We start from the raw sequence: 23150 nt of genomic DNA on the forward strand, positions 1-23150 counted from the left end.
CAAATGGTATTTTATACATTATTACTCAACATTTTACACCCGTATCAACATCCATTTAACATCTGTAAGATTAAGATTTTTTTTTTTCAATAAATTATGCATATTTTCAATAAAAAGGATGCATTAAATTGATCAAAAGTGACTGGAAAGACAATTATAATACTTCAGAAGATTTTTATTTCAAATTATTGTTTTTTTCTTTTTTGCTTTCCATTTATCAAAGAATCCTGAAAAAGATGTTAGGTTTTCCACAAAAAAAAATCATGTGACACTGAAGACTGGAGTAATGGCTGAAGAAAAGTCAGCTGTACCATCATAGGAATAAAATGCATTTTTAGATTTATTAAAACAAAATTGTTAAATTGGAATAATATTTCTGTAATTTTTATCCAAGAAATGCATCCTTAAAGGACTATTTCCATATGATTCACCAAACAAATCTGTCCTGGGATGTGGGAGGAAACCAAGACTTCCTTCCTTACTCAACAGATTTATGATTTGGATATCATAGCCACTTTCATAATTGTGATGGACCCTTTTCACAGACTGTGATTCATTTCCACAAGGAATTAAAATTATAATAATAAATGTTAAACAATATAAGATATTTTTAAAAAACATAAACATTTTATTTCAGATAGATGCCAGTCATTTCTCATTTTAATTTAATTGAATTTGAAGTACTAAAATAACTAAAAGACTGCAATTTAATTTATACAAACATTATTTATATATTTATATTTAAATAATTATTTATATAGAAACTAATAAAAAGTATTTCTAATATATATAATATAAATATATTCACAGAAACCAAAAGAATATGAATAATGTTAGTTGGCTTAGTACATTAAGTAAATAGTTATTTCATCCAGTTATTTTCACTTTTTTATTGTGTGTACTTGTGGTTTAAAGCCTCCTCTTTTTTTCTTGATTCCTATTTTCAGATTGCTTCTTACAGTCAAATCATGAGATAGACTTGACAGTTTAAATATATTTTATATTATATTTTCTAGGTCTATTGGCCAGCATTAGTAATCATCGATATTAAAATGTGAAGTAAGGTTTGGTTGATTAAAGGTTATATTGTCGTATAGAGGGTTTTGTTGTTGTTGTTGTTGTTTCAGGCTCTGAAAATGTTCTTGAACAGCATATCATTGTGTACAGCCCACTTGCCTGGAACATTTCAACATATATTAACATTTCTGAAATGTGAAAAGAGGAATGTGAGCCAGTGGAAGAGGACAGGTTGTTAGCAGTGCTGAACGAGTGCTACAAATTGAAGTTTGACCAAGAGACAATTTTTCCGCACGACAATTAACTACCGGCAAGTTCTCCCTTAATATGTTTCATGTGTCAGATTGACACAGCTATATCCAATGGAACATTTCAATTGAATCTCTGAGCTAGCATTTTAGGAATAAATGGTCTAAAAGACCATTCATCTGAAGGATCAGAACCTTTTTCTTTCACTTTAAATAGACAGATCTGCAGATTTCGATGGTTATCTCCTGTGAAGATTCTTCATTAAGATTATTTCTAAATTGTAAGTATTGATTGTAACACGTGTATAATTGAATTCATTGAACCTTTAAAAAAATGGTTTTATTTCTTCTTATGAAATTGTTAATCATAACACATTTATAAAAGTTTTGACTCATTTTGAAAAAAAAAAAACGAATTCAATCACGACATCAGGTCGGTGGGTGTTTGTGAAATTTATTAGTTTAAGTACAATGCAAAAAAAATGTTATATTGCTATTAATGCATTAATAGCATTAATTAACATGAATTAGTTCGGTTCCCGACATTCTTCAAAATATATTTTGAGCACAACACATTTCATTTTTGGGTGGAATATCCTTTTAACTTTATAAAAATGAAAATAATATGGTGGAAACAGTATGAAGTCTGTAATTATATTTTAATGATTATCACAATTGTTCATTTAATTTTGATAATGTCCATGCACAGACTGGTTCTTTGTGTTCTGTAAAAGGCTATTTTTACAAGTTTTATGTGTTGCATTGTAAAGCTGATTAATATATTAATTCATACTGGAAATTATACGCATGTACAGTATGTTAATTCAGGAGTAGGTCTGTAGACTGCACATTATGTTAAAAATCTATTTAAAAAGCTGTTAAATGACTAGACTTTTGTATGTTCTCATAATATTTGCATAAATTATATATAGATATATAGATATATTATATATAAAGAGATATATTAGTGATGTTATGTTTAACAAAGGTATAATGTATTATTTTGTGTCTAATAATGTGTTCTAAGATTGAGATTTATTAGTAATATTAGTGTTTTTAGATGCACACACTCTCACTTTCATTGCGGAGTTGTGGGTGGCGTCATAACAATGACAGGCTGAAAAAGACAGAAGCAGTTTACAATCGAGAACTGTGCATAATACTGTTCATCATTCAAACTGCTTGCCGGCATTGACAGATATGAAATGCGAATCGCTCACCACATGAGATCTGGGAGAGCAGCAAGGAATCACCTTGCAGCAGTACACAGCTAGTGTGGCAGAGAGGACAATTTGAGTCACCTCCGTGAGCTCATCTATTGAATACAGCAGATGAAATCCCTTCTGTAAGTAAAGAGGATGAACAATATATACACTGATTAACACAACATTAAAACCACCTGCCAAATATCATGTAGTTCTCCCTTATGGTGCCTGATTCCAAGACACACATATGCACACACTATATATATATATATATATACATATATAACAATATTTAAATGATGCATAATCCACAGCATAGTGATATGCAAATGTGAACATCATACAGTGACACTGATAAATGTAAAATGTTCTATTTTAATATGTTTTGCTTACCTCTAATTGTACGCATGTGTCATTTGCATGTGTTATCCCGAAAAAATAAGGATCCCGGCAGCTAATAAAGTGTAGGTCCCGTAAAGATGTTACCATAAGACTGACGATATATGCCACACATGTGACCACCTGCATTCCCAAACAAGCCTTGAGCTGTTGAGAAACAAAAACGAAAGACACACACTCAAAAGCTTATTTCTAAGTGCCACTTCAGCGACACATTCTGAGTGGGAACTCAGAAATTTAGGGGGTACATTCTGCACATAGAACTAGCATGCAGGATAGATATCTTTTATGATATTTCATGGTTTCTGATGAGTCCAGAAGCCTATCTTACTGTCTGCAGATGAAGGTTCTGTGCTGCTATCGCTACACCGCCAGCAATTATGCCCTGTTCAGAGAAATCATAGTGGTATATTTTAGTGTGGATATTTTTATAGAGAAATGCTGGAACATTTATACTATCAGAAGGCTATATATATATAAATTATAAGGATAAATACAATTAACAATATATAAAATATTTTACTGTTAAAGCATTTTAAATGAATACTTACAACAAATGAAAATGACAGAGTTAAGCATTGTAAATTAAATCCGGTTATTCCTATAAAAAGGGGGATTCTGCCAACAAGGAAGACAGCCAGTGCGATCTCGGTCACCTGTGGATGAGAGATAAAACTACTCAGTAGATGTGTTTGAAACTGCACTGTATTCTACTCCGATGTCACCTTCACGTGTAGCTACCCCTAATATCTTGGGTTCTGCCTCCAGGTATTTGTATTTTTGACGGGGGTTCTTCTGGAAAGTAACTTCCAGTAACGTCCCCGGGTCGCTCGCGCTCTGTGCGGCAGCAGTCTCCGAGACCTCTGCCGTTGCCTCCTCGGGTTCGCCTGTTGATTTATAACAAAGGTCTTGGATCAGTCCTGGCTCGACTGCTACAAATATGTTACCCAAATAACAATCTCCAAAATGCATGTCATTTATATCTTACTGGTCATTTTCTTCACTTCTGCTGGTCTTCAATGTATAGCCTTATACGTTCAAAACAATCGCTATTTTATTGCAACCAGAATCCCTTAGAAAGGCTTTTTTTGTGGGGTTTTCGGAATGTTTCCACCCCTCTTCCATCCGGAGTGTGAAGAGTTCACGGTCTGTCGTCAGTACAGATGGTGAGGCTAAACTTGACACCACATAACGTTAACGTTACGTCTTTTTTGCAGTGAGTTCTCCTTCAAAACTTGATGAAAATGTTAAAAAAAAAAAAACCATGAAAAAGTTTTTCTTTTTATGTCATTACATTTGTTGGAGCAGAAACACACGAAAAACGATTTTTGTCAAAAATATATTTAATTAATGTTTTATTCTATGTCCTTTGTAGAAAACGCCAGGAGTTATTAAAAATGGACATGAAAGGGCATAAGGAAAAACAATTATTTTATAATTATTATTGTTTTTTTTTTCATTGACCAATCTGTTTTGAAGTTTTGTGTTATTTTTTAACCAAACTTTGTACAAAGAAAATTCTCAATGTTATGAAAGCATTAGAAAACATGATGAGACGGGGGTAGCTGCAGCTTGAAGCTGACAAATGTAAAATGTTTTCCCCTACGTCCACTACTGCATATTTCCTGCATATTTCCTGACCGACGCTGGTTTCAAATTTCCTAGCAATTCCCAAAGTGAAGATGCACGCACGCACGCACGAGCTCTTGAGCGCCACCCCTCTATTCCATGTATATTTGATCCTCTCAAGGCTTACATAATTATTCAAATCAAAAACATATTTTAGGGGGTATTTTTCTTTTTACGTATCTATCTGTCTATCTATCTATCTATCTATCTATCTATCTATCATTAATTTATTGATTCATTGAGAAAGTGGGTAACCATACTTAAAAAAACATGCCGATTTGTAACTTGCAAACAAGCACATTTAAATAAATATTTAAGTAATTCTTTGTAACAGAAATCCTTTCTGCATTTGTATGCTTTCTTACCAACACACTGACAAAAACAGTGCTTGTGTTTTCCCTTTTCAGGAGCGCTCGTTCCAGGCTAACACCACAGGATTCATGTGAACAAAAATCTCCAGTTTGCATTGGTTCCACTGATACACAAGGTAATCCACAAATTCTTAAATATGAGTGAAATGGCTAAATAAGACCAAATTTAAACGTTTCTCCAGGATGATGCATTGTTTATTATGTGTTCAATTAAATGCATTTTAAAAAATTATTACATTCGCTGATTTTTTTAAACAAATTATTTTTTATTTGTAACCAAAATTACACAATATTCCCCGAAAGTCTGTTTACACTGTAAATGCAGCTTCAGAACACAATACAGTATAGTACAACTCTTCAGGTTAAAAACAGATTTTTTTTTTTACAGAATGAATACTAGATTGCAACTACTAGTAAAATACTTTCTGTTACTAATTACACAACGTAAGTAAATGAATTCCCTTATAAGCATCCCTTTAGGCCCCTTTAAAAAGAATCAGGTTAACAATGGCTTATCGTCTATCACAGAAAATGCATTAGATGTGTGACAGACAGTGACCAGCACCTAGACAAAAGAGCAATTACACTTAAGATGGAGCAACAACAGATTAAGCACATCCTTCTGTATTGTCAGTATTAGGTTCTTGAAAAAGGTTAATTAGTTTACAAATATAGGCTAAAACAAGGCATGTAAGCCATTTGCCATCTGGTTGTATCATGATCTTATTGTGATGTCAAAAGTGTGATGGCAGATTCAGTTTGCTAGGATGTGGCAGACTGTCCCTGCATAGTACACATTGTTTGGAAAGATCCTAGGCCATCCATGTTCAATGGTATACATAGACAACTTTCGCTTTAGACATACATAACAGCATTAAAATTCATGCAAACTAAAATTGCTATTATTCTCATGAATCATGAATTATAGGCCTTTATAGTGACTGGTACCCATCAGTCCTCCGTTTCCTGCTGATGAGGTAAGCAATGACTACAATGATGATGAGTATGATGAGGATTACGCCCACGGCGATGGGAACGCGGTAGTCAGGTTGATCAGCCTTGCATAGTTCAGCTGTTGTACAAGCACAAACAGAGCAGATTGAACTTATGTCTCATTGTAAGAACTGAAAAGTCAATATTGCAGTGGCAAAAATTGAAAGCTGGTATACACCATGCCACTTTTCAAATCTGAACAGATTTTAAAACACCAGGCATCATTACTGACTTGGTAAATGTTTACAGAGGGGATAATGGGCATTATACACTAAACGACCAAGAACTTACAAGTTGTTCTAAACTCACGCAGAAATGAGTGTCATTGCCTGGAGATGCATGACATATGAAAACAATAACCCTGTGTCTGAATTTGCCTACATGAATAAACATGCATTAGTAATATTTTGCTCAATGCGCTCTCGTTGCCTCAGGAGAGAAGCCAAAAACTTTTCTTCACCCTAACTGAAATTATGCATTTTAAATTAGAATAGAATTCGAATTTTGATAATATTTAATATTTATATAATATTTTCCCAGCATGTTTTTTATTAGTTTTAATATATAAAAATTGCAGTAACAGCTGCTCTTTCAACAGTTCAGTTGAAGATAATATTTTAATTTACATGACTTTTAAAGCTAACAAATGTCGATTGTTAAACAAACAAACATTTAGAGTTAAATTAAAAGGTAGCAGACTATCATTTAAAAAAAAAACATGTTGGGAATAAGATCCCTATTAGTTAATAGGTGGCCTTTGGACTTTATAACATGCAGACATTTGTTAAGAGTCATCTGGCTGGTCTAACCAGCTTTTTTGCATCGCCATGACAGTTTTGCAACAATCTTTGTAAACAAGCTGTATGAAGAATCTAGGAAACAAAATATACACTGAATAAAAATGTCCAGTTCAGTAGCAACATAACTTGTAAGCTTGTAACAAAATAACTGTCATCAACTACAAGGATGGGGTGCTTTAATATAATGAAGCATCATAACTCTATACTTACGTGGTCCGAAATTCTTGTTTTTGATATCGAAGGCCTGAACCTTGTATTGAGTCAGATCCAGACTCACACCGTTCCCCATGTGCACCGTCTCGTCCTTGCAGGAGTAAGAGTGACCCGCATCCACAGAAAACAGCTCAAGAGACGTGTTCATCCCTGTGTAATTTCCTTCAACTTTGATAACAAAAATAAACAATTTAATTAGTGAGATTTAGTTAGATTAGGGTTGGCTTGGATGAAATAATAAAAAATGACAACTTATTTGTGATAATAATAGTCATAGTTATAGCCATTAGCACTAAATATCTACGTGTCCTTAAGCAATGTCATAAAGTTATTATTTTTAAATTGAAAATGAAATGCATGCATTAATTTTTCACAGTGAGGTAAAGAGAATATTTACTGTAACCAACAATGACACTAATACTTCCTTATTCTCTCTTGGCAGAAGGTGACATTTATATTTATTCTTCCCAGACTGGTTGAGCTGCATGGCCTAGTGTTTGCTTTATTAAAGCTTTTCTGTTTATATAATTTTAAAAAAATCTGAAGCAAGATTTCTGTTTTCAGTAAATTTTTGAATAAGCTAAAATAAGTAAAAAAATCATATATAACTTATTACAGTTAAAATAGACCAATACTAAAATGTAACCACTTTATTTAGATAGACTCTATTTTTTTAACTATATAAATAAAAGTCCAAAGTCCTGGGAATAAACTGCAGAAAACTGAGAATGTGTGTTGTTGCACATGTTTTACAAGGAAAATTGTACTAGTCATATATGGCAGGGAACTTACTTCCTTTTTTGAAAGCATAGCTCAAATGGTATTGCACATACTTGACGTAGACCTTTTTCGTTGTCTTATCCTGGAAAGTGAGAAAAAATATTATTATAATGTTAACCAAAAATACACAAACACAATAGAATACGAAAATGTTCATATGTACGTAACATTTATCCGGCAAACTTAACTTTAATGATTAAATAAACATAAACGAAACACATAAACACAAAACGAAAGTCAGCGTCAACCGCCTCGCAGCAGATTCCAATATGTATTTGTGGTGGCACTCAGTCTTGAACATTGTAGCCAATCACAGACTTATCTGTTTATTTCTGGAAAGCAATTTCAGAGGCATTTCACTCGCCGTGGATCACGATAAATTGAAATGCCTGAATGCTATTCAGTGATTTAGGGGGCGCTATTTGCTCGCGTTCTTGGCGACATATAATGCATTCAGAATTTGAATACAATTTTTGTTTATTCATGCTGCTAAAATGACCAATTTGGCGTACAGTACGTGCTGCAAAGTTGTTTCTAGACAGAAAGACAGACAAATAGATAGACTGAAAAAAATAGCGTCGTCTGAATTTAAAAAGAAAAAAATAGGGTTGCTCTTAAAAAAAAGTTTGAAAACCACTGTTCTACATTTAAAAGGTTAATATGGTTTATGAAATGTATTGCCACTTGCCAGCTTTTAAAAAACATTTGAAGAATTAATTGTGAAAAGATGTAAACAGACTTACTTTTTGAAACTGTAAGGAAATATTGCCTTCACTGAATGAGATCATGAGAAAAGCTTCTTCTTCCGAGCAATTTCCTTTGACATTAGTTTTTTTTGGCTGAACAATGTATGTATCATTTACCTAGAGAGACACAAATGTTTCAGAGCAGATGATATTTATATGGAAGAATGACAAGGTAGACAGTGTGAAAGATATAAGTGATTTAGATATAAGCAGAACCACATTTGGATGTAGATCTCTCACTCCCGACAGAAGATATCTTACCTCGCTGGTGTTCACACGAATCCCGATTGCCGCCTCAACCATAATACACGGTGCGCCTTTACCATCACTGACATTATAGTTCCCAGTTGTCATGTTGGTAGATGGTGTTGGCATTGGCATTGGCATTGATGTAGTAGTAGGTGCAGTAGTTGTTGAGTTTGGGTTGTGAGTTGTTACGTTGGGGTAGTGGGTCGTCGTTGTTACGTTGGGGTTGTGGGTCGTCGTTGTTGTGTTGGGGCTGTGGGTCGTAGTTGTTGTGTTGGGGCTGTGGGTCGTAGTTGTTGTTGTGTTGGGGCTGTGAGTCGTAGTTGTTGTTGTGTTGGGGCTGTGGGTCGTAGTTGTTGTTGTGTTGGGGCTGTGGGTCGTAGTTGTTGTTGTGTTGGGGCTGTGGGTCGTAGTTGTTGTTGTGTTGGGGCTGTGGGTCGTAGTTGTTTTGTTGGGATTAATTGCGTTCAGGCTGGGGGCTGTTGTTGGGGCCATATAAGCTGAACCATCCTCACCTGAGGTGAGAGCTGAGGAGAAAGATGCAGAAAGAGAATGTAAGAATTTCTCTCCAAATGGAAGTTAAATCTGACGAAACCTTCATCCTCAATTAGAAAAATTAGGAAAAAAGCAAAACGATATTTCTGCAGCTATAATTATGCGTCCATCTGTTCTGCACATGTAATGCTATTTACACACATTCACTTCCTCCCTAGCACGCGCTGTCACAAGTGCACACACGTCAAACATTTCCCAACAAAGAAATGTGACAGTTCACTTCAGCCGATTTCACGTGATGTCTGATCATTCGTTTAGCCGCATAAAAGAAATGTAAGTGCTGACAAAGTGACTGACATTTGCTTTGGTTTAGGGAAAGTTTCGGCGGTTCGTTCACCAGTTCACCAGACAAAAAAAAACCCTGTGTAGTGATATACACTAGTACTGAAAGATAACGAAATTGCACCGAACTGTGAGGAACCTGAAAGATAAAGTATGGTAGGTCTGTGCAAAAAGGTGCAATAAAACCGACTGATTTCAGCAATAAGGAAGTGGTTGTGTTCCTGTATGTAACTATATCCTAAGATCTCATTTAAAATTTGACCTTAGTTTTGTTTTACTAGCGCTGTTTTACCAGGTTTTTTTAATGGCGTTGTATTCAAGTCAAGGGTAGAATCGAAACTATTGTAGTTCCCGGAAAGTATGTCAAATAATAAATCCCCTGTCTTTTTTATTTTTATTTAAAATTGTTCTCAATAGTAAGACTCAAAAATTTAAATATGTATTAGATATAAGGTTACGGATAGGTCAATAATGTTGTAACACAACCATTTCCTTATTGCTGAAATCACAGTTTTATATTGGTTTGCACTTTTTTTTTTCAAGTTCCTTACATATGCAATGCAATTCAGTAATCTTTCAGTTGGTAGCCTATGTGTCAAAGTTACTACCACAGTATTTAATTAATGGTAAATACACACGGTAATTGCATATTTCAATGCGAGTAATATCGTAAAATAATGTACTTTACCTGTTCCAGCAACGAGAAGCGCGATAAGGAATAATCCGTGTTTCATCGTGGCACTTATTCCGATGTAATTGACACAAAGATTTGCCGAATTGTTAGCTGTTGAGCGGCGCGAGTATGAGCTGTTGAAAGGCTTTCTCACACTGCACTTATTCGCCTGAAACGAAACCACTGATGAAGTGAAGGAAGTTCAACCTTTCCACACGCTTTGAGCGTTTGTCCAATCACAACTCTAGTGAGTTTTTTTTAGCGTCCTAGAAATTCAATACAGTGACCGAGTTAGTTTAGAAAAAGAAACTTAATCTGATAAGATTTTGTCAGTTTGTCATTCTTATATATGTAGGCTAGTTGGAACAAACTGCTTTTAAGAGACATTTTTTATCGTGGCAATCATGTTTGAATCAGATATGCATTGAAAGCCTTGTTTACTAGATTTCATACTTAGATGAGTTGTTTCATAATGTCGACAGAATGAATAAATCAAAAAGCAAATAGTGCATCTTATACAGTGTCTAAACGTGTCGTTACAAGGCAACAGCCACATCAGTCAGTGCAACCTTGACACAATGAAGCGGTCACGCGCTGATTTCACACCCTTGTTTTACTTTTATGTAAATGAAGACAGAGAGCACTAAAATAAATAAATACAAAATAAAGCCAAAACAAAAAATTGCATCAGTTAATTTTTATTCTCCTTGATAACGCAGATACAATTGTTTAAATCTTTTTAAACCGAATTTAAGCAGGAAGTTGTTATTGTGCTTATCTATCATGTGACAAATGCAGGAAGTGAAAATCTGACTCATGCTCACCATGCTTGACTGTAAGGGGGGTCTGTTTAAGCATATACACACCAAATTGTCAAAGTACTCGCATATGCAATTAAATACTTTTCTGTTAATGTACATATATCTGAATTTACAAGAAAATACATTTAAATTATGTAACGTGATAACACAGGCATGCTAAGATTTGTTTTATCAGAACATAGATCTCATGACTGAGGGCAAGGCGGGGAAGTTCTGGTAAATTCATAGTATGTGGAAAAACAAGCACTAGAAATGCTGATCATAATGCATTGCATTTTGATAGAACTCAAACATTCACATTCCCAGGACAGTGTGCAACTAAAATTTCCTTTTGAATCCTTAAGATCAAGACAAAGTGAATATAAGTGATCATAAAGCCCTTTATTTCCATTCAGACTGAATTCATTCTTGTTAACCTATATTATACAGTACACAGTGCTCTTCTTATCATTTCTGGTTTGTTTCTTCATCTTCCTCATCTTCACTGCTGCTGGATTCTCCAAACAGTTCTTTTCCACAAGTAGTGTTTCGTTTGTGCTTCTTGTTTGCTGACCATCCTGGAGATTAGACATGTCACTAAAGCCCAAAAGTGGTGTGCTGTTGTTGGGTCCATGCCGAGAGATGGTCGGGATCTTTGAGTCAAGTGTGAAGAGAGACAATAGCGTTCCATTCTCCAGGTCCCACATGCTCACCGCTTCTGTTTAAACTCACAAAAGTTGCCAATTTTTAATCTTATTCAAGCATCTCAAGAATTATTAATCTTACTGTGAATATACAAAGACCCTATTCTAAGATAGCTACCGCATCCCATAATAAACTTTAAAGATGACCAAAGTTTGAATCTTATTCTTGTCCCAGACTAAACTGATATCATCTAGAACAAGTCAACACAAGTATGAGCAAAGGTCTACTGTACCTGATAAAAAAATAGCCTTTGATTGTCCTTCAGTGATAAAGAGCAAGCTGGACCAGATTTAAACTTCCGTAGCCAGAGATGGTTTTGTGTTTCCTTCAGAACAGCGCCCATAGTTTAAAGAAAGAAAGTTACATTTTTTTTAAGAATGTTTAAGAGGACAACAATAACCCATGTTCTTAAGAGCAACACGTATTAAAAAAAAAACATATCTATGCACACTACTTGTCAAATATTTGTAATGATTAAGATTTGACACTGTAATTTTTAAGTATATTAAAATAGAAAACAGTTATTAGGGCCAAGCACTGAAAGCACTGAAAGTGCGATGGCACCTATTGTATCTGTTGGGATTCTTCTTCTTCTTCCACCAAAAGTCTATGGCAGCCAATAGAACCAATTATGGTAAATTTATGAAACTTGGCACACTGATAGAGGTCAATCCAAACATTAACCAGAGCCAATTCTGAGTCTATAACTCAAACTCTCTAGCACCACCACTTGTCCAAAGTTTTGATCTTTAAGCCAGAAAATGGCTCATGCCAAGTTGAATGAACCCCAAAATTATAAAAAGCAAAGTTTAGTTTTTTTTTATTGCTATTTTCAATTGTTTGAATACTTTTTAGTACTTTTTCAAACTCTTCTTAAGCTGTTGCCCCGATTTTTACGAAAATGTAAACATATCAACTTCAGACCATGCTGGCAAAAAGTTATGGAATTCAAGTTTATTCGTACAACCGTTCTCTAATAACATGCAAACAAATTTGCTGAAAAGAACCCAAAAATGCATGTGAGGCATATGTCGGCAACAATTTGGTGTATTGAGATCAAACTTGGTTTGTGTTATAACAAGCATGACCTGAAACTACCTGCAGTGTTTTGGCACAGTGCCACCTAGTGGTCAGGAGATATGAAAAATGCATATTGTTGCTTATAACTTCAGAATGGTTTGACCAAACATCAAAACTGGTATCTTTAGTTTTGGTGGGTCAAGCCAACTCAATTCATTCCCAATTTTCCCAGGTCAGCCATCTTGGGCACCAGCCATGTAGAATTTTTTTTAAAAATTCAATATTTTAAGAATGCTTGGACTTTGTTAATTGTGAAAATTGTGCCACCTTGTGGTCAAAATTGATAAGTGAATTTATAAAAATGCTAATTACTTATGCATACATTATCATATTGTAATGAGACTGATGTTGTTAGATACCTTGGAACATGCCAAGAACATTTAAACCATAATTGGCTGAACTTCCTGTCTGCCATTTTGATTCATGTTGTAAACCTACTCTTTTGAACTCATAGACCGTTAGTCCAATTTTCAACAAATTTGACTCATATCATCTTCAGACCAAGCTGGCAAAAAGTTATGAATATTGTGTCAATATATGAAACGGTTTTCGTTTAGCGCATCAACAAATTTGATGGAAAGATGCCAAAATGCATCTGAGGATGTATCTCTGCAAAGCTTTGACATGTTTGCACCAAACTTTGTATGTTGCATTGTCACCTCACACTGACTTTTTGGTCACATCAATTTGATAACAGCGCCACCTATTGGTCAAGAGTTATAAACCATTCATTAAAGGGGGGGTGAAATGCTCGTTTTCACTCAATATCCTGTTAATCTTGAGTAACTATAGAGTAGTACGGCATCCTTCATAACTCCAAAAAGTCTTTAGTTTTATTATATTCATAAGAGAAAGATAGTCTGTACCGATTTTTCCCGGAAAAACACGACTGGCTGGAGGCATGACGTGTGGGCGGAGCTAAAGAATCACGAGAGCCAGTAGGCTTTTGAGTTGAGAGCGTTTGGAAGTTGTGAGTACGGTACCGTGAGGAAAAAAAAACTTCGAGCGGGGCTCGAACCCTGGTCTCCGACATGGGAGGGGACGCACTAACAAGGAGGCAGAGATATTTGAAGCAGTTTTACTCACCGCCTGCGGTTCCAACACACGATCGTGACCCTTTTTCCTTGGGATTGCATCATCCTTAAGAAATAAACGATACGCAAATCCGTCGTCAAACTGGGCCTTGTTTGTAAAACAAGCATCTTCGAAATGCAGGGAACAAACACAAACACTTGCACAACTCCGTCGATGCTCTGTAAAAATAAACTCCATCCACTGGTCCCTTAATGCTGTTTTTTTTTTTTTTGGTAATCTGTGCAGGGTTGTCTTGCCCTGGCAAACAAAAACACACTTCTTTTGTGACTTTTCGCGACGCTCTCACTCTGATCAGTGAATGTCTGTTGTGCTCTCAGTGCTCTGCTATACGGGAGCCCGCGCTCTTCCGGCAGAAGTGCCTTATGACCCATATAAGGAAATTCCGCTCCATCTAACGTCACACAGAGCCATACTCGAAAAAAACTTTCCGAAACTTGTGACAAACCGGAAGGAGTATTTTGGGAACAAAAATAACTTTTTATTGCATTAGCCTATTGCAATGAAACTATTCTCAAAATATTACGTGGCTTATGCCGACAACATAGCTACCAAATATGCCGAAGTAAGCTGAATTTTCTGTCCGACATTTGGATTTATGTTGAAAATGTACTTTTTTGAAACTCATTAACTATTGGTCCAATTTGAACAGTTTTCATACAGCGCTGCTACAAATTTTAGGCATAGTGCCAAACTTCATCTGAGGCTGTATCTCTGCAAATATTTGACAAATTGACACCAAACTTTGTATGTGCCATAGTCACCTCACACTGACCAGGCCATATTAATTTGATAACAGCGCCACCTATTGGTCAAAAGTGAAAAGCCAATAAATCAAATGACTAGTGATTGTATTTATGGTTTAATGGCCATTTTGTCTAAAATAATCATAAAATGTTTTTTTAATTACTCTTTCCCGCTTTTGGTCTGAAGCTTTGTAGTGCTTGACCCCGTAGTAGCTACATTTTTTTATTGAAAAAATATATTTCACAATATTACTGTTTTATTTACTATTACTGGATTTGTGATCAAATAAAAGCAGTCTTTGTGAGCATGAGACTTTTCAAAAACATTAAAAGATTCCTATAACTATTACATTATTTTTTATGAATTATTCCAAACTTTTGACCAATAGAGTATTTTTTTTTTTTAAACGAGAGAGAACGAGAGATTTAAAGATGGAACTGATGCATTTTAGTTCAGTTTACAAACATGTAGATCACATATGATTTATTATTTCATAGATCAGGAAATATTAATTTTTTTATTTATTGGTCAGCTGTCTTTCTACCTGCTCATATCCGCTGAGAAGATACTGGTCTAAAGAATTGAACTTCTCTTTTTTGAAGCGCTGCTGTTCATCTTTTTCTCTTTTCACCTCACGCTCCTGTCACCTCTTTTTTGCAGTCTGGGTTTTGGTGTGTCTGTACCGTGGCATTACTAAACCAGTGCAACAAGTTCAGACTTCAAGGATTTTTTATTTTATGATAAATTTGGTATGGAAAATCTATGTGGGACTGAGATATAAATGCAGTGGTAAACTCAAGTATCATGAGGTTCATGTACTGTATTAATAACTGTTTTCTCTTTTGAGGAAATAATCTCTCAATCTCTGTCCATGCTGGAGAGCAGGATTTGTTAGGATCTCTTGATACGTCCTTTAATGTAGCCAAAGACCAGATCCCACAATATTGAATGATCCCTAAATACCATATGCATGCAACCTCATCAATATTACTCATAATAAGCAATACAGTAATTTTCTGTTTCTGCTGAATGAGGAAGTGAGTACATAACGTGTTTCTGAAAAGCCCTCCAGTATTTCACCATCTCAGAGATGATAGTCTTGTCATGGACAGGGCGAGATGAACAGTCCAATTTCTGAATGTAACTCTTTTTAAGAAGGTCATACACCATCAATGTCTACAAAAAAAAAAAAAAGAAGTGTAACAGGAAACAGTTTGCAGGACAGTAAGTGCTTAAGTAAGTGCACTTAATTACTCAAAAACTAAAAATTCTGTTCAAAACCTGTATGTCTGTCTGTCTTTTAAAAAATTCGGTGTATTTTTTTCCAAATAATGAAAGTCAATGGTAAACAAAACATAAAACAAATTTCCACAGAAAAAAAGAGAGTGGTATAGGTTTGGAACATGGGAGTAAATGATGGAAATTGAACATTTTTGGGTAAACTATCCCTTTAAGTTTTATTTGGAGAATTTGTACTTTACTCAAGTTGTCTACAATTTAATCTAAATATTTGTACACTAACTCCATCATATGTCTAAAGCAAAAATTATACTTTTTTTTTTTTCCTTTTTAAATTGTCTTGTGTTGCTCTGCGAAGCAAATTTTTGCAGGTCATCGTAGCTTAAATCTTTCCTTTTATGTTGTCAGATTTAACTCTAACTATTTTTAAAAAATGTGTTGAATGGAATTAAAAATAAATAATAAATGAGAAAAACTTTAAGTGATAAAATGAATAAAACTAAAATAATAATAAAGCCAAATTGAAATAAATTGAAAAAAGAACAATAAACACTAAATATATACAAATAGAAGCTAATTCTAAATATTAAGAAATACTATAATATAATTTAATTATTACTAAAATAACACTGCTTTCATCTTTTCACCTTTTTTTGTTTTTACATTTTAATGATCTGATTGATTTACTGACAAATGACAAATTACACTGATCATTGATCCATTTTAGTGTAAACTGTATTTGAACACAACAATGGTCTTTCATAATTGTGAAAAGGGCGTCTCATAAGTTGACCGAAAGCATTACTGAAGATGGACTTTATGCAAGTGTTAGCATGCTTGATTAACATAAATAACTGTGCTCAAATGTCACACAACTATACGACCAGTATAACACAGTCAGACAGTATATAGAGTATCAGGTCTCATACAAGAGCGACCTCTGAACTTGAGAACAAGCCATGCTCCACCTGCACAGGATGACCCTTGAATCCTGTCCATGCCACATTCCAGATTCTTAGAGTAGCGGGACAGGTGCATTGACACATATACCTAATACAGAGGGAATTTTTAAAACTTTCCACTAAAACAGAGTTTTAATTTTCTACATATAACAATGACATATTTTAGAATAAATCTGTTTGTGTGGAAATCATTTTATTCATTATGTTAAAAATATAAAAATGGCTAACTGTGGGATGAGAAATATTCATGTAATTTATGATATTAGAACAAATGTAGTGATAAGTAAACTTGGTTATTATGTATTTAAAACACATTCAGATCATTAGTACTGTTACAGAGATCTCACTGCAATGGTAAAACTAGGGGGTGTCTGTAGAACAGTAGCAGTAACCGAGGTCATTCTAGTTAAATTATGGAAAGAAAATGGCTATAAACATTCTGGTCCTCAAAAATAACTTGTGCTAACTCACTGTGTTCACAGTTATAAACTGCTAAAATAGATTGGACATATGTATGTGAGCTGTTCAGTGGACTTTGTACCTTAGATATCTCTGCATGGTTACAATCTGTGCTGTGCCATCGCTGTTTGCTTTGTGCACGTTGTATCAATGAAAAGCTGTTACTGCTGGACTGGATAAGGGTAATAGAGTTAACTAAAACTAAAACCAAAAAACAAATCATTTTGAATAATTTAAAATAAAATAAACATTCACTGAAAAAATAAATAAGCAAGTAAAACTAGCTGCGAAACAACAACTCTTTTAAAAATCAAACTTCTAAATAATGAAACTATGGTAACATCAATGATATTAAAATAACACTGGTCTGAACACAATACAATTTTTTATGTATTATTTATCTGTATAAATTATAGGCAGTACAACAAATGCTGCTATTGTATATAAATAGTTTATTATTTAAATTATATATTCTATATTGCAATACAGTAATAAAACTGAACTCAACCAGTGTGCGTTTGTTTTGACATAAGAGTCATGATGCTGTTCAGTGCTGGATGCCATAATATTTAACAGGTTTATTGACTAACCATGTGCCAGCAGATCAGGAAACCATGCAATGTTTTTATGGTCTTCAGTCTCAAGGTTCCAGATTTTAATCTCTGTGGTGGTGCTGTGAGGGGCGGGACAAAGGGCCACAATGTTGGATCCGCCCCCTTCGATGATGACCTGTGAAATGTAACCCAAGATAGTGCACAGGTACTGGAAGAATGCTGTGCTGAAGAGTTCAGTGTGAATGATTTCACTCTGACTTTTATAGGGGTATCTGTATAAACCAAAGAGACAGATATATACTAAAGACTCAGGGTCACACGTTTGGGTAAATTATTTAACATTGCCTGCAGAAGAGCAGTAAATACTCAGAGCTGATCTCTCCAGCTTGTATAGATGCTGCAGAGTGTGGAGCTTTCAATGTGACCGACACAGCTCCACCGAATATTGCATTTAATCATCAAAATAACATTTGAATCATCAAAGAATACCAAAAAAAAAACCATCATAAAATATTTAGCAACATAACGTTACATGCAAATGGAAGCAGGACAGTTTGGCAAAGTTTCCCATATCTTTATCTTATCATACTTCTTTGGATGTTTAGTAATAATAGCATCTATCCTATTGGTAAAGTTTTTGATCTCTCAATGGGGGTCACTAACGTGTAAATATGGGCAGATTGCTTAAATGTATTCATCTATCTGCGGTCAGAAAGCTGCTGAAGTATATATATAAAAAACATTTGCAGCTTAGTTTCATTTTGAACGTGGGAGGAAGTTTGGGGTTCTGTCAGTATGTTTCCACAGCACAATGAACTCTTTTAGGATTAAGTATTTGATATCTCATGACAACATTTTTTTTTTTTTGACAGAGACTGCAGAGAGGAAACAGGAAATTTTTAGGGAGAGAGAGATAAAAAAAAAAAAAAAAATTGACCTGGCCCAAAAACATGGGCCGTCTTCTGACCGTTATTCCTTGCATTAATGCTGCATGTGTCCATTGCTCTGATAACTACTGTTATATTAATAACAAACTTAAACTTTCAGATTACTAGTCAAACGAATTGGGTGTATGTGCATGCATATGATGCTTCCAGCTTAATCACATTAAGACCAAAGATTCATTACCCCTTTCAGTCATCTATCCTGATTAATCCATGCTTTTTAATCATGTAATGAAATATGAAAAAGATAAACAGCCTCTGCAAAAAGCCTTCACACAATTTTTCTTTTTTTATGCTGTAATAAGCTGTAAGCTAAGACAACAAAGTCTTTAACAGAGTGACGAGGCACTAAGATGGACTGATCTTTGTGGATGGGCTCAAACTCGAGGGCGAGGTTTACACAACACAACAGTGAACACAAAGAGGAAGCTGGAACTGAACTGATAACTGGTCATATACTTCTAATGTCAGTGGCTGTTAACTGGTCAAATGCAAGCTACAGTATAAATTAATAGATGAATATCACATTATATGTAATTTTACAGTAAAATACCATCAAACTGATATATTTGCAGGTAGAAACTGTAAATTACCCTGTAAATTATTTTGATCACATAAGATTACAATTTATATAGTTTATTAATAACATACTCTAATTCATCATGCAGCACCTGTATTATTAAGGTGGTTATCAGTACATTTGAAGACAAAGGCTGATTTGGGGTGTTCAAGTAGATAAAATACATATAAAATTATATTTCAAAAAAATATATATTATATATTTCAAATTATATTTCAAAATATATATATATTTATATATGCAATTTATTTAAAAATATGCCTTTTTAACAGAATTTTTTGTTTTTGTTTTTACTGTAGAGTACATATAAGAAGAATGGTCTGCCTGAGGTTTCACCTTAACCAAGAGTCTTCCGTCATAAAAAAGCACAAGCAACTGTCCACCGCAGGCAGTTGTGATCACAGGAACATCCAGAGAATTATTCTCCATGTACAGCACCTTCCCAGAATCCACCTCTCTCACCTACAAGCAGTGGCCCATCTGTAACACTAGCACACTGTCATCCAAACACAGGGTTAGCGAGTCAGCAGCCCAGTCCATAAGCTCTTGGTAAGGACCTCATGGGTCTTGTTTGCTCATCCAGACGCGACAGACTTAACACTAAATCAAGGGAGCATGAAATGATGTAATGCCGACCATGAGCAAGAGCTATCAAGGCACCCATATGACCTAGTTAAATATGAGTCTGGATGTTAAGGACAGATCATTCGGCCATTATGTGATAAAGAATCTTAATTTAAAGTTCTATGCTTTGGTCATAAACCACTGCAGGTTGTAGAGCTGTTCACGCGTGAGGTCAATCTGTAGGCCAAAATGGAAGAATAATTCACTATGGGTTCCCTGGGTTTTCAGAAAGGAGGTTTTCAGTTGTTGTTGTTTTTTGTAAAATAACGTGGTTATATTACATTCAGTACATGCCAACAGTGCATTCCACCACCAGTTCTCAAACATGAATTTTGAAACCACTGTCTTAAAAATGCTAACAAGACAGCTGTGTGCCTAATTCCACGTGACACCTCATTTGTCGAACCACATAAATTCACTTCCTTCTGCTTGCAGGAAACAGGCAGTAGTTTTGGCACTATGAATAAAATTCATATTAGCATTCCATGTATTCAAAAATTATGTGAAATGTGTTAAGAAATTAAAAATAAAATAAGCTAGCTTTCTTTAAAAGGTGATAGCATGTTAGCATGTTGAGCAGTATTATTTCAGCATTATTTAAATACTATCATAGTATTTCTTTGTAATGTTTTTTGGTTTTCATCTTAATTTTAGTTTTTTTTTGTTACATGTTGTTTTAATATTTCTAACTTTTTTATTTCAGTTTTATATTTAGTAATTTTATTACTTAATTTTTAAGTAAATGTTTTTTTTCAATTTACATTTTTCTTATAAATAATATATACTGTATTTACATTACATACAGTTAATTCAAAATTCACACATAGGACTTATGTCTGTGTGTATTTTATGTTTCTTCATGTAATGTTGACCACAGACCTTAATTTACCCATAAATCTGAAACAACCACTTTAAAAACCCTTAGGAAATACCCAAAGAAATCCAAGGCTCCAAAATCTCAACTCTCACAATCTGACCAGTGCTATTGAGAATAATGTGTCATGTATGATTTTACAAGCATATGGCACTCAGTGTTAATTTTGACAGGCATTTAGTATTTCAAATTACTTTATCTTGAGACGGAAGTGCTCAATAGTCTTTAGTCATATTTTAGTCATTTTAGCAGAGTGATTATTAAATGCTCGCAGCGCGGAGGGGAAATTGTTGATGCTTCACTCCGCTCACATTCTCTGCCAGAATCCGCCACACAAATGTGGCTTTTTGTTAATAACTGTCCTCCTACAGGATTTAACACAGAGTAACAAATCACTACCAGTTCCAAAAGACGCTGTTACAGTCTGTCACAAGCAATTCCAGTTGCATACTTCATCAATAAAGTTCTTAATTTATCCTTTCATGTTCTGGCCCCCCATCTAGTGGCAAAACTTGGTTTAGCCCGATGCTAAATTTACTTGTTGACACCTGGTGCATACTGAGAGGAAAATAAACAATTGCCAGAGTAAAAAAAAATAACAATACTTATTATGTGCTTATCAGATTTACATAATAAAAACATGCACTAACATCGCAGGAAGTAAGCGGTTGTTTTTTTATTCTTCTTAGTCAAATCCTGCTCACAGTCCATCCAGCTACTGGGCAGCTGTATCTCGTTTCTGTCTGACGTCACGTGGAACTGCTGGAGATGGAGCCCTACTTGGAGGGGACTCATGACGGCAGAACTTTAGAACGTTCTAGGAGGAGAGTCTGACTCTGGAGGAGAGTTCGTTCCGCGCGCTGCATTATTCAGTGACGCTCAGTCACCACTAGATGGCTTCCTCTGTGTGTTTTGGTTTTCACGCACTGCCATGGAAACCAAATGGCTGGCATCTCCAACTACTGTCAGATTTCTTTCTTTCTTTCTTTCTTTCATAAAGCTTCTGTCAGAGGCTTCAAAGGCTTGTTTGGCACAAAGAAATGTATTAAGTGATTGTGTTTTACAGGCAGGACAGGAGCTTCCCAGTTGTCCACAAGGCCACGTCTGTGATGTCACTGGCGTTGTGATATCTGTTGGTCGGCCAGAACGTGTCAGGAGGAAAGGCTCGGTACACACAGAAATATACTCAATTTGTATCTTTAGGCAGAAGACTGAGAACATTTCCCCTTGCAGATGGGCAAAGGTCAGAAATCCAGGAGTATCGTTGGCTTCAGCTGGCAGAAAGAACATCAGACAAACCAGTCATGATCAAGCTTTTCTCCACATCACAGCCTGACATTCAAAGCCTCATCTAGTCAAGTCACTTGATTTTCTTTTTATTACAGACAAACCATAATATGATATATATATATATAATTTTTTTTTTTCCAGTGGTGTTGGTTTTGAATATATCATCAACACATCGCTGACCCAGGTTTACTGCACAGGTAAATGACACACACTGAAACTTTATGCATCAGGCATATAATATATACTGAGGGATATTTTTCACATTTCTTTGGACATCTTTGCCCACATATACACGTAGCTACAGTAATTGCGCTACAAGAAATTTATTGTCCACAAAGATACAATAAATATGACATATAAGATATGCTAATGAAAATTAAAGTTTTTGAAATGTTTATTTACGTGCTGAATTCATCACACAATGTATAAGTGAAGATTAACTTTCCAATCAGCACACAACGACAGCCAGTGTCTGCATCCCATCTCTGGTAAGATAGCTTTCACCATTTCTACAAACTAAGACCACTTGTGTTGTATTCTTGACTAAAAGTCTGAAACTTTGATTGCACTAGTTAGGTTTGAACACATCCTAAAACCTTTATCATATGCATAAAAGTAAGAAGTCTATCTACTACTTGTCTGTGTAATTTCCCAGAACAAATCGGTCTAAAATCTAATGTATTAGTTTATTTAAAACAGCAGGAGTGATTACTGGGGAACATAATGTAATTTTACATCGTCAGAAAGGTTAATACCTAACTGTATAGGCTAAATTAATATTGAAATAAAACATTAATACATGTTTAGTTTACTTTAATTAGAAATGTAACTGATAATTAATTCAAATTGATGATTTAGAAAATTAGAAAGGTACGTTGAATAGACTCTTAAAGTGAACTTCAGCATTCATGAACCACTTTACTAATGTGACCTATTCTCAATTGAAACCTCATAATCATTGATAATGAAAATGGCACAAGTTGGGACTTATTTCTTGTCAATCTGCATTTAACTGGATAACATGCACTTATGAATTGTTGCAG

General features: G+C 34.8%; 2 protein-coding genes across 2 annotated transcripts; both read right to left on the reverse strand.

Annotated features, from left to right (window-relative positions):
* Positions 1–1907: 1907 nt before the first annotated feature.
* Positions 1908–4028, reverse strand: LOC113052257 (uncharacterized). The gene is made up of 7 exons (XM_026216672.1): positions 3858–4028; positions 3611–3756; positions 3421–3525; positions 3201–3254; positions 2864–3016; positions 2486–2608; positions 1908–2382 (listed from the first exon to the last, which is right to left on the reverse strand). Exons 1-7 carry the CDS (start codon positions 3862–3864, stop codon positions 2344–2346), a joined length of 627 nt encoding a protein of 208 aa, XP_026072457.1. The 5' UTR covers positions 3865–4028; the 3' UTR covers positions 1908–2343.
* A 1018-nt stretch (positions 4029–5046) lies between these two features.
* LOC113052258 (macrosialin-like) lies at positions 5047–10345 on the reverse strand. Its single transcript, XM_026216673.1, has 6 exons — positions 10173–10345; positions 8663–9174; positions 8399–8518; positions 7668–7737; positions 6873–7043; positions 5047–5941 (listed from the first exon to the last, which is right to left on the reverse strand). Exons 1-6 carry the CDS (start codon positions 10216–10218, stop codon positions 5802–5804), a joined length of 1059 nt encoding a protein of 352 aa, XP_026072458.1. The 5' UTR covers positions 10219–10345; the 3' UTR covers positions 5047–5801.
* Between the last annotated feature and the right edge of the window lie 12805 nt (positions 10346–23150).

This window comes from Carassius auratus, chromosome 32 (assembly GCF_003368295.1).
Source record: "Carassius auratus strain Wakin chromosome 32, ASM336829v1, whole genome shotgun sequence".
Taxonomy (NCBI): Eukaryota; Metazoa; Chordata; class Actinopteri; order Cypriniformes; family Cyprinidae; genus Carassius; species Carassius auratus.

Coding starts and splice junctions, on each gene's coding strand:
- LOC113052257 (XM_026216672.1), bottom strand. Junction 3,526..3,610: donor CAGAACCCAAGATATTAGGG/GTAGCTACACGT, acceptor TCTCATCCACAG/GTGACCGAGATCGCACTGGC. Junction 2,383..2,485: donor GCTCTCCCAGATCTCATGTG/GTGAGCGATTCG, acceptor TGTCTTTTTCAG/CCTGTCATTGTTATGACGCC.
- LOC113052258 (XM_026216673.1), bottom strand. CDS start 10,218: ATGAAACACGGATTATTCCTTATCGCGCTTCTCGTTGCTGGAACAG. Junction 8,519..8,662: donor TTCGTGTGAACACCAGCGAG/GTAAGATATCTT, acceptor GTGTCTCTCTAG/GTAAATGATACATACATTGT. Junction 7,044..7,667: donor CTATGCTTTCAAAAAAGGAA/GTAAGTTCCCTG, acceptor TTGTTATCAAAG/TTGAAGGAAATTACACAGGG.